The sequence below is a fragment of the Mus caroli genome, chromosome 18 (genome assembly GCF_900094665.2).
Source record: "Mus caroli chromosome 18, CAROLI_EIJ_v1.1, whole genome shotgun sequence".
NCBI lineage: Eukaryota > Metazoa > Chordata > Mammalia > Rodentia > Muridae > Mus > Mus caroli.
This window is the reverse complement of record NC_034587.1, coordinates 6,447,830-6,459,693: the sequence shown is the minus strand read 5'-3', so window position 1 is coordinate 6,459,693 and position 11,864 is coordinate 6,447,830. Positions and strand designations below refer to the sequence as shown.

Sequence of the window (11,864 nt, the reverse complement as noted above, 5' to 3'; positions counted from 1 at the left end):
TATGTATATATATATATATAATTGCAAACAAGTAGAGAATACAGATCATAATATATTATTTATTTATTTGTATGTTCATGTGTGTGTAAGTGCAGATGTGTGCATGCAGATATGTGGTACTCACAGGAAAGCTCTTAGGACTCAGTTCTCTCATGCCACCTGCTGAGATATGGGTATTGAATTCAAGTTTTCAGGCTTGCATGTAGTTACTTCTACCCACTCAGTCACCTAACTGGCCCTACAGATATAAATATTACCATACCTCAGGTAGAGGGTAGAATGAACTATTCATAGTCTAAGGGAAAATACAAAATATAACTGCTATATATCCACATAAATAGGATACTATACATCATTAACTGCTAATAAATAGCAAATACTAAAAGAGCAATTGAAGCACTAAAAGGGCCAGGAGATGCAAAGATCAGTTGTTTACAAAGGCAGAGAAGGGGCGGGAGAGCTGGTTCCAAAGATTGGCTGCTTTTCCACAGAATGTGTGTTCAACTCAGGTTCTAAGGAGCCCAGCGCCCTCTTCTGGCTTCTGTGGGCACCAGATACACACGTGGTCCACAGACATACATGAAAGCAAAAGACACATACACACAATACATTTCTGAAGAAATAAAAAGGCATCGGAGACCATTACAGAAAAGTATAGCCATCAAAGATCAGTACTATGGAGCCAAGTCCCAGTGGACACATCTACCAGACAGTCCAGCACCTCAGGCTCAGGAAACACTTTGGAAAGGGAGGTGGAATCTTCAGGGATCAGGGAGTTTGCTGTGAGATTGTATATCCGAGGAATGTCAGACACTACATTTATATAGTTTTACAAACATGACTGTCTAAACATGAGCCAAACAAGGATGACACCAAAATACATGCCAAAGTAGGGGTGGGGGGAGAGCCACAAAGATCTACAGGCAACTAAGGAATGCTGAGAGGGGAAGAATCAGTGTTCTCCAGGGAAGAACCCACCAACTGGTTATCCAAGACCAAGTAGTAATCCATAAAACCTACATACAAATAGCATTATACAGATTAATCATGTTATATTAAGAAATACATACATCATGTAACAACAATTGGTGAAAAAAGAGAATGTGAATTTGAAAGAGAGCAAAGGAGGAACATATTAACATATGATATAATGTAATTATAATTCCCCAAAGAAAAACTTTAACATACAAAATAGAGAAAAACTTCCATATTGTAAGGTTTAAACATCTATCATCAGAGTAAGTGGAGAGAAATTGGGGTCTGTAGGAGTGAAGAGCAAAAACTGGACGTAGGTCACCAGGGAAAAGCCCTTGATATATAAGCCGTACAACCTGAGTTCTAACCCACATAAAGGTAGAAGGAGAGAACTGACCTACAATGTTGTCCTTTGACTCCCACATGCATAATGTGGCATATACACACGCACACACACACACACACACACCATCACTGCCAATAACAACAACAACAACAATGATAATGACTGATAGAGTAAAAGCTGGAAGGCATGAAAAGGCATTCTTCAATGTCCAATAGGTTCTTGGAATCCCTGCAGATACCCACATTTTCAAAGTTCATGTCTCTCATACAACTTGATATATTTGCTTATAACCTATTCCTACTCTGTTATATACATGGGATCATCTCTGTTACTTATTACCTAGTGTAATAAAATGGTTGTTATAGTGTTTTGTTTTGTGTTCAGATTTTAAAAAACCTGTTTTGTTTTGTTTTGTTTTTTTGGTTCGTTGTTTTGTTTTTGGAGACACCGTTTTCATGGAGACCAAGCTGACTGCAAACTTGCAAGTTAGCTAAAGCTGGCCTTTAACTCCTGATTTCCCCACTTCCACTCCCCAAACATTAGGATTACAGGCGTGCACTGCCTTCCTTGGCTCATCTGTGAAATTGTTTTGAGAGTAAAGATTAAAAATTATATACTTCCATTTGGGCTACAATAATAAAACTTTGGTAATTGAACTTATTCTAAAAAGTAGATGTTTATCATTCTAGTACGTCTACCATTTATTCTGTTGTGGACTATCTTTGTTTGATAGTTATTTTGACATATAAGCATTCAGTAGAATTTTAACTTTACAACCCTGAGGAGGATCTGTATCAGTATAATCATTATCAATGCATGGCTGACAAAACTGAACTGCCAGGAGCTTTGTCACTCATAAACATAAACATAAGCTTTGAGATAATTTACAAAAGATCAACATGAGCAGAACAGGTACTGTTGGTTTCCTGTTAAAACCCACTGTCCTTCCTGAACACTAATGGCTTTAAGTGTGTATACCTGGGCTCCTGTGATTCATTTCTCAGGATCCCATGTTGGCAGGTATGACTGTGTAATTAGTTTCTGGTGAAGTGGGAGTGGGAGCAGTTGGTGTACATTTCCTCCTTTTATTTAAAAGGAAACCACTTGGGCTGGATAGAAGGCTCAGCAGTTAGTACTCGCTGCTTCTTGGAAGAGGTGATTTTGGGCCTAGCTGCCCGCATGGATGTGTATAATAATTTCAGCTTCAGAGGACCCTGTGCCTTCCTTGGGTAACACACACACACACACACACACACACACACACACACACACACACACACTGTTCTTATTTATATGCCTTTAGGCAAAGGCATTCATACACAAGAAAATAAATCTTTAAAAAAAGTGCTGTCTTGTACTTTCTTTTCTTCCTTCTTTTTTGGGGGGACCAAAGCCTGCATATACATGTAACCTATTAAATCAAAGTGAAAAAGCAGAAAAAAAAACCCCACTTTTTAACACCTTCCTCCACAATGAGTGATTTTTAGACTGTCTCAGTATTTTCTGAGAACTTGTTAGTGGTTTAGGCTTATCTAAGATCTATAGAGGAATTTGAATTTACATTTGAAAAAGGCAAGTAACTCATGTTCACATTTAATTTGTGTGTGTGTACATATATACACATTTTGTTTCTTGTACCTGCTTAGAAGTCAGAGGACAACTTGTGGGGGGTCAGCTCTCTTTTTCCAGTGGGTTCCAGAGATCAAACTCAGACCCTCAATCTCAGCAGCAGGTGCATTTGCCCACTGAGCCATCTGATAGGCCCCATTCACCTTCAGTTAGAGATGCAAGTACTTCTGTAGTAGGTGGCAGATGAATTTTACAGATTCTTAATGTTCATATTTGGTCTGTTACTATGTATTGTAATGCTAAGTGCGGACCCCTAAGGCTTGGTTGCCCCAGAGACAAGAGAGTTCACAGTAGACCCAAGTGATGCTATGTGACCTTGCCCCCAAGTTATTTGTGATTAGTGAATAAAGATGCCTACAACCTATAGCTAGGCACAATTGAGATAGGTGGGGCTTGGGGTTCGTGGGCTTGGGGTCGGAGGAGAACCACGAGGGAGAGAAGACTGTGAAAGGAGAAAGATGCATGAGTTAGGAGTCAAGAAAGCATGGCCATGAGGGCTGGCCAATTGGAGTTAAGAGCAGCCTAGATGAAACATAGCTCTAGTGCTGACTAAAGCTTATTATAAATATAAAGGTTGTGTGTGTCTTTTACCTGGGAATTAAATGTCAAAGGAGGGTTAGAAACCTTGGATTGGGATTAAAAATTTTCAGCAACATATTAACACCCACCAACAGGCAAAAACTGACTCCTATCAAAATTGATTTTTCATTCCCTGGGTTTAAAAACAAAAACAAAAACAAAAACATGTGCACACTGTCTTCTTAAAACTAGGAAGGCAGTAGAAATGGTTCCTTAGTGAGTTGTTTTTTCCCCAAACTGCTCAGAGGTTCCTACAAGGATTGAAATGCAGACTGACTTGGTACACATGATCCCAGAGGGTGGCTTCAGGGGTTAAAACATGAGCTAAAATATAGTTGTGCACCAAAACTGAACAAACAAAACAACAGAACCCTTGAACTACAGTGCAGGCTTAAATAGCAGCTAGCCTAAGCTCTTAGTGGGCGTTACTCTGCACTGTTGCTAAGCACAGCTCTGAGCTGAGGACAGACATCAGTTTAGTTGCACAGGTGCAACACAGCATCTGATCTGACAAAATAAAAGACAGATCTCTAAATTCTATACACATCAATCTTACATTTATGTAAGAGAAAGGGGAATATGAGTGTATTTATAAGGCATGTTTATACTTTTGTTGTAATCTCAAATTGAAGGATAAAGTTTTTCTGTTGCCCTAGGAAAGGTATATTCTACTGGTCACTGTGAAGACCCAGAATGGGGGTTGGGGCAGGGTTGTTTTGCTTTTATCCAGCAGAAAAAGAAAAGCTATGCTCATGAGAGCTAACATGGGGTAGAATTTCGTGCTACTCTAAAATGTCTCCTCAAAATGTGGGGTTCTCATGGGAGAAGCTCATGGGTAGCAGCTCCTGAGAGCTAATTTAAAGATGTGTGTCACGCCTTTAATCCCAGCAGTCAGGAGGCAGAGGCAGGCGGATTTCTGAGTTTGAGGGCAGCCTGGTCTACAAAGTGAGTTCCAGGACAGCTCCAGGGCTATACAGAGAAACCCTGTCTCGAAGCCCACCCCCTAAAAAAATGGGTGTCACACTGAGATGAGCAACCAGTCTCTATATACGTGGGTTTCCTTGGGAGAATTGGCAATTGCTTGGCACATGACATGGCCTAAGCCTTAAAAACTCAGCAACTACATGGTAGCTTGGGAGTATGCTTATTCAATAAATAGGAGGAAATATAAATGAAGCTAAATATAGAAAAGGATATTGACTTGATTTATATAAATAGAAAGGGGATATAAATATATTTAACCACAGATATATTAATCTCCAAAGAAGGGAGAAAGAAATGGAAATTGATATAAATGTTTTCAAGGATACATAGATAAATAAACAAATCCAGGCCTTTGCTCTCAATACTTGGAAGACAAACGCAAGGATGGATAGGTTTCTTGTGAATCTGAGGCCAGCCTAATTTTAGAGAGCAAATCCAAGTCAGCCCGGGGTACACAGAGAAACCCTGTCTTAATAAACAATAATACTTGTTTTAATTGTTTCAGATTATTTTATTTTATCAAAATGAAGGTGGTTATGAGTTCTATGTTTGTAAGAGAGAGGTCAAAATAAAGTGGACCTAAATACAAAAGAGACTGCTAAATTAAATCAATCTATACTTTTGATGACTTCAAGTTGCTGGATCAAGGAAAAGATATTTTGGGAGAGAGGCTCTATATTTGTGTTAACAGAAAAGAAGAAAAGGATTTTGACTTCTTCCAAAGTAATAAGGATGAGCTTTGGTAGAGGAAGAACTCCTGAAGATCTTGGCTACAGACAGGAAAAAAGAAATGAAGAAAAACAAGCAGGAACAGGTAACATGATTTGCTGATCCCTCTACATGGGAACAGACCTAAACTGGCTGAGACATAAAAATGTTTTTAGCCAGAACTTCAGCTGTACACAGCTAATGGATCTCATTGGCTACAGAGTCCTCAAAATTTATCATGCCATCTTTTCATATGGCATGAATGGTGATTTATGTTACAATTTATATAGTTATATATTTATATTCCAGTTTGATTATATGATCAATCTAACTCATAAAAAAAGACATTTGTCTTTCACCTGCTCAAACAAGGAGCAAATATTCATCTTTAACTGATCCATGCACATTGTACAAGTTAAGATAAAAATACAAGTTAAGATAAAAAATAACTTAAATAAAAAATTCTAACTCACTAAGATAGGATAGATGATAAAGTGCTTTATCTAAATTGTCAAATGTAATGGACTGGACATTATTAATGCATATGACACCTTATAACTTTCATAATTGTTATAATTGTATTCAATTTATATCTGAGAGAAAAAGAGTCTTTTATTGGACTAAAAAGCAGAATTGTTGAGATTTGGTCAGTTGCTATGTATTGTAATGCTACATGTGAGCCCCCAAGGCCTCGTTGCCCCAGAGACAAGAGAATCCACACTAGACGCAAGTGATGCTATGTGACCTTGCCCTTAAGTTACTTCTGATTGGTGAATAAAAATGCCTACAGCCTATGACTGGGCAAAACTGAGATAGGTGGGGCTTGGAATTTCCTTGTCTTGAGGTCAGAGGAGACCAAGAAGGAGAGAAGAAGGTGGAGAGAGGAGAAAGACACCATGAGTTAGGAGTCAAGAAAGCATAAAGATGAGGGCTGGCCAACTGGAGTTAAGAGCAGCCAAGATGAAACATAGTAAGTGAGTGATAGCTCAGGGTTATGGATAGGAAAGTAGATTTTAATAGCATAGATGGTAGATATAGTCCTGATTAAGGCTTATTATAAATATAAAGGTTGTGTGTGTCTTTTATCTGGGAATTAAATGGTCAAAGGCAGAGTAGAAACCCCGGATTGGGACTAAAAAATGTCAACAACATCTTGGTCCACCAATAACCTTTCCTCCTTTCTTCCCTAACTCTTCCACAACCATCTATCTTCTTCAAACAGCTGGACTTTGAGGCCTTTTTTTTTTTNTTTTTTTTTTTTTTTTNTTANANAATCATGCATTTACTTGGTATAGTCTGAATCTTTATTGATTTCCAACTATGTTTTGCATCCACTTAGGAAATATTTTCTGAAAATCTTTCAAGGCAATGCGACAAAGACAACAATGGGTTAATGAAAGCACAGTAGAGAGGATGATCTAGCCATAAGTGTTAATTCCAGGTTTCTACCTGTGGCTGAGTGTTCTCCTGTTCTCTCTCTGCTCTCTCCCTCCCTCTCTCCCTCTCCCTCTCTCTCAGCCTCTCCTGCTTTCCCCCCCCCCGCCCCGCCCCGCCCCGCCCCGCCCCGCCCCGCGATCGTCCCCCCCCCCAAGCCCCGCCCCCACAACGTCAGTCCTCCGACTCTGCCCCGTGCTGCTCTCCCCCGCACCTCCCCGCGGTGGCTTCTTGGGCGGACAGCGTGCGGCTGCGTCATCGCCAGTGGCCGGTTTGAATGAGGCTTGTCGCACCGGAGCTGCCGCCTCCATCTCGCTTCCTCCCCGGCCGCCTCCACGAGTTGCTTCGTATTCCTCGGCTGCCCTTGTCAGACCCAGCCTCCCGCGCCTTTTCTTCCTTCCTGCCTCGCCATGCCACTCTACTCTGGTGAGCTCCGTCCTCCCCCGCGCCGCGCCCTCGCAGCGGACGCTAGGCCTCCGCGTAGGCCCAGCCTGCAGAGGCGCGCGCAGGGCACAGCCGTGGGACACGGTGGGAAGTGCGGAGTGGCGGCCGCGCGAGTTGGAGCCCAGCTACGCGTAGGAGCTTGTCTGCTGTGTCTCCGAGTGGGTTGGGTGGGAGCAGGGGTAGAGACAGGGAAAATCTCAAGAGTCGTGACTCTGCAGAATAGTTTCTGTCGCTGCCCTAGAGTGTGCTGGGAAAGGTGAGGGTGTGTCTTGGGGCTCGGGAGACCAGGCTGCTGGAGTGTGATTGCTTTGAGTTCCTAGATGTTAGCAGTGGGTGGAATGAGCATGGAGGGGAAGTTGGAGATAGAAGGTCTCAGGAATTAGGTTTGCTTACTTTCTGCTTGATATTGCTCTCAGTAGCTCCCTTCGCTCACACGTTTGGTTCTACTGCCCCCTTTGTACCAATTTCAGTTCTATCTCCAAGCCCCTGCACATCAGTCTTTAGTGCTTAGTTTTAATTTCAGCATACATCGTTTTGGACTTCGAAGATAAAACAGTGTTAGTTTCGAAAGGCAGATGAATACAAATACTGGCAAATGCTATTTCTTTCACTGTGGCATTTGGCAGGAGTCTTTTCTTGATGTCTTTCCAAGGTATTGACCGAGGATCACGTTGTCCTTACTTAATGGACTTCCCTGTGCTTCCTCTTAGTCAAAATGGCCTCCGAAATGTGTGTGGCGACTCTGGTTGGCTATGAATATGTGATTTCTTGGTTCTCTCTGTTATTCCTTTATAAGATACTGCGTTTAAAGAATGATATGAACCAAGAAAAAAAAATCGTTGGTCTTAGGGTGGATTCTTTTATTCATTTATTTGGAGACGGTCTGCTGTGTGGGCTTAACTGGCCTGGAATTTAAGAAATTGCCTATCTTTGCCTACCAATTGCTGGCATCAAAGATGTGCACTACCGTGCCTGGCCTCCTCTCCTTATTTCTAATACTGTTTTCATTTAGTCTTATGTTATCTCTAGCTTGTACTATTATACATTACTTTTTCATTTAGGCCTGTGTTATCTCTAGCTTGTACTATTATACATTACATGTAGTGGCCCACATATTTGATCCCAGTACTTGGGAGGCAGAGTGGGGTGGATCTCTGATTTTGAGGCCAGCCTGGTCTCACCCCCCCCCCCCCAAAAAAAAAAAAACCCAACCCAACAACAACAACAAATTACAACAAAAACCCAACCAAACAACCAAAAAACCCATCATGCTACTTTTATAATGTTGAGGAGGATCAAACCTACCCAGGACCTTGTGCATGCTAAGTAAAAACTGTCTCTAAACTATGTTCCCAGTGCCTTTTCCTTTGTTTCTTTATGATTGCAGTTTGTACCAATTTGAATCTATTTTTTCTTGCTACTGCTAGAGATATCTAATAATCTAACAGACCAACCAGCCTTTATTTAAATTTACAAGCAATTACACATTGCGTATACCATAACAGGCCATATGTATGTTTTAGCATGCCACATGCTACCTTTTTTGTTTGTTTGGTTTTTGAAATTGGGTTTCTCTGTTGTAGCCTTGGCTGTCCTGGAACTCGTTTTGTAGGCAAGACTGGCCTCAGACTCAGAGATCCATCTGCCTCTGCCTTCCCAGTGCTGGGACTAAGGTGTGCACCACTGCCTGGCCACATGCAACCTTTCTGACTTGGCCCGTATTATCTAGCTTTCAGTTTACTTTTCTACTGCCTTAATTCACTCTGGGAATTACTGCTATCTCAGAACTCATGCTAAGTGTTTTTCTTGTCTGTTTTAGGAATACTTCTATTTACTGATACCTTTGGAGATTCAACTCAAAGTTGGCAATGATAATTCAAAATCTTCCTCTAATATTTCCTCTAAGAAATCTTTCCTAGTTGTGTTATGGTGGCTCATATCTCTTATCTAACATTTGAAACACTGAGACAGAAGGATCATAAATTTTGGTACGGTGTAGTCTACAGAGGGAGACCCCGTTCCAAAGAGCAAGACCAGACAGAACAACAAATAGGAATCCGCCTTACTCAAGATCTTTGCTTGGCTGTCTGTGGTGGTGCATGCCCTTAATCCCAGCACTCGAGAGGCAGAGTCCTCCTGTGAGTTCAAGGCCACTATGTAGGCTACATATTGAGACGTGTCTTAGAAAAATAAAAAACTGTAGCTCTTTAAGCCTTTAGTATTTATGGCAAGCATTGTCACTACCATGTCCTCTCGTCTTTATTAGGCTGTATTAGCTTGGTTGCTATGGAGTCAATGTTTGTTTATTGTATATGAGTGGGTATTTACATGAAGAATGTGATGGTCAGAGGAATTGTTCCCTTTTTTTTTTTTAACCATGTGGGTTATGTGGACTCACTAAATCAGGCTTTAACACACTTAGTGAGCTGTTGATAGCATTGAGATGTAGAGTCCGGGTTAAGAATTAAAATTTTGATTCTAGAAGTTAGAACTTTGTTTTGAAATTCCCATTTTTTTTTAAGAAAATACAATTTTCAATGTATGTGCTTGTTTTATTATTTATATATTTCAAAATATATAAATAGCTATTTGGTGAACTTGAGCAAAGCTTTTTAATTGCAGTGCATTTTATCTTTGTGACCATTTTCCTCCTTTTCCTTCTGGGGTGGCTTCACTCTAAATCCTCAGAACGAGGTAGTATTCTGCCTCAGTTTCTTGAGTAGCTGAAATTACAGGCACATGTCACATCTCAGATATTTTTAAGTGTTTAAGTTCTTTGTCACCTAACTTCATTCACATTTTTGTGCAACCATCATTATTTCCAGAGTCTGTTCATTCTCAAGCTGGCACTCTTGCTATTAAAAACATTTCTGTTACTTATTAGCTGACAGCCACCATTCTTTTAGTGTTTAAAGATCTTGACTTTGAATGCATCAATAAATTAGACACACATTTACCCTTTTATGATCGATTTGTCTTACTTTATGCCATATCACCACACTTCAGCTGTCTTGTGGTGTGTGTAAGAATTTTTCTACTTAAAATTGATGTGGGTGAGCTTTTCCCAGCATGCCCCTTCCCTGCCCTCTCTTTTTCCCTCCCATTTTCATTTATATTCCCTTACCCTCTTGCCACAGGGATCAGACCCAGAGCCTCACACTTGCTAGGCAGCAGCTTTTCCACTGGCCTCATCCTAGTCCTTTCTCAACTTTTGTCTGAATGATGCTGCTCTGAAGGAGTACACAGTTAGCTACTTTGAGTCCTTGCTTCTGTACTTCTGGGCGAGAAATTTAATATGGTTATACTCGGGCTGGTGAGATGGCTCAGCAGGTAAGAGCACTGACTGTTCTTCTGAAGGCCCTAAGTTCAAATCCCAGCAACCACATGGTGGCTCACAATCACCCATAATGAGATTTGATGCCCTCTTCTGGTGTGTTTGAAGTCAGCCTCAGTGTACTTACATATAATAATAAATAAATCTTTAAAAAATATGGTAATTCTCTGCTTAAATTTTTTTGAGCCAGTGTCCCGTAGCAACCACTGTTGCACAGGATTCTACTTTCTCTACTTCCTTACCAATCCTTGTGTTTTCCTGTTGCAAGCAACATTTTGGGCGGGCCAGCAAAGTGAGCGTGCTTGTTGTGCCACCTGAGTTCATCTGTAGCACCTACCCACATGGTGGAAGGAGAGCACCAACTCATAGCAATTCTCCTCTGACCGCAACGATTGCAGTGGCATGTGTACCTCCCATACACATGCATGGACACTCAGTAATAAGGAAAAGGCAATACAAAATTAAAAGACACTTTTTAAAAAAAGACTATGCTTGCATGCTTATCCACTTCTAAGGCTGAGGCAAAGGAAAACAAAATTGAGCTCAGTCTCAGCAATGCTGATTTTCAACCTCAAGAAGCCCCCATGGGGGGGGGGGGCAGCTATTTTATGTAGTTAATGCATATTTGGAGTTTTGTATACTTGAGTACCTGTTGCTTGGGAAGCAGCCTTTCATTTCTCTCATGCCTCTCTTATAGTTTAGAACTGTAAGATTTTTTCAAAAACTGGGGTGGTGCACGTATGTGCGCATTTGCAGGTACAAGACAACTCTCGGGGTTGGTTCTGTCTTTCTGAAACTCTGAGAGCTTCGGATGGAATTCTGGTCATCAGGCTTGTGAGCCAAGGGCCAAACTCTATCCTCTGAACCATCTCATAGGCCCAAGGATTGTTACAACCTCGCTCTCGCTCCTCCCTCCCTCTCTCTCTCTCACAAATTGAGGCAATGTCTCATGTATATCTTGTTGGCCTGGAACTCTGGAAAGGCTGACAGTGAACTCACAGGGGTTCACCTCCTTCTGCTTCCTGAGTGGTAGCATTAAAGGTGTATATCCACATATCCAACATGAATTATGTAATTCCTTACCCCGTTCTCAGTGCTCTTTTATTCTCTCAAGATTTATTTTCTCATAAACTCTCTTTTGTACCAACAGTATGTATTGCTTTAAACCAGTGATTTTTAACCTGTGGGTCTTGACCCTTTAATAGGGGCTGCCTAAGACCTTCAAAAAACACAGTAGCAAAATTACAGTTTTGAAGTAGCAATGGAAATAATTTAATGATTGGGGTCACCACAACATGAGGAACAAAGTTAAAGTTCCGAATGCTGGAATTAGGAAGCATTAGGAAGGGTGAGAGTCTGGGCTGGTGAGATGGCTCAGTGGGTAAGAGCACCTGACTGCTCTTCCGAAGGTCCAGAGTTCAAATCCCAGCA

General features: G+C 41.1%; 1 protein-coding gene across 2 annotated transcripts in view; it reads left to right on the top strand.

Moving 5' to 3' along the window:
- Positions 1–6,859: 6,859 nt before the first annotated feature.
- Usp14 (ubiquitin specific peptidase 14) overlaps positions 6,860–11,864 on the top strand; it is a 35,058-nt gene continuing 30,053 nt past the window's right edge. For both annotated transcript variants that reach the window (XM_021150210.1, XM_021150211.1), the window contains exon 1: positions 6,860–7,081. In XM_021150210.1, the coding sequence (XP_021005869.1) occupies positions 7,066–7,081 (16 nt within the window). In that variant the 5' untranslated portion in view covers positions 6,860–7,065. The remainder of the gene's footprint in view (positions 7,082–11,864) is intronic.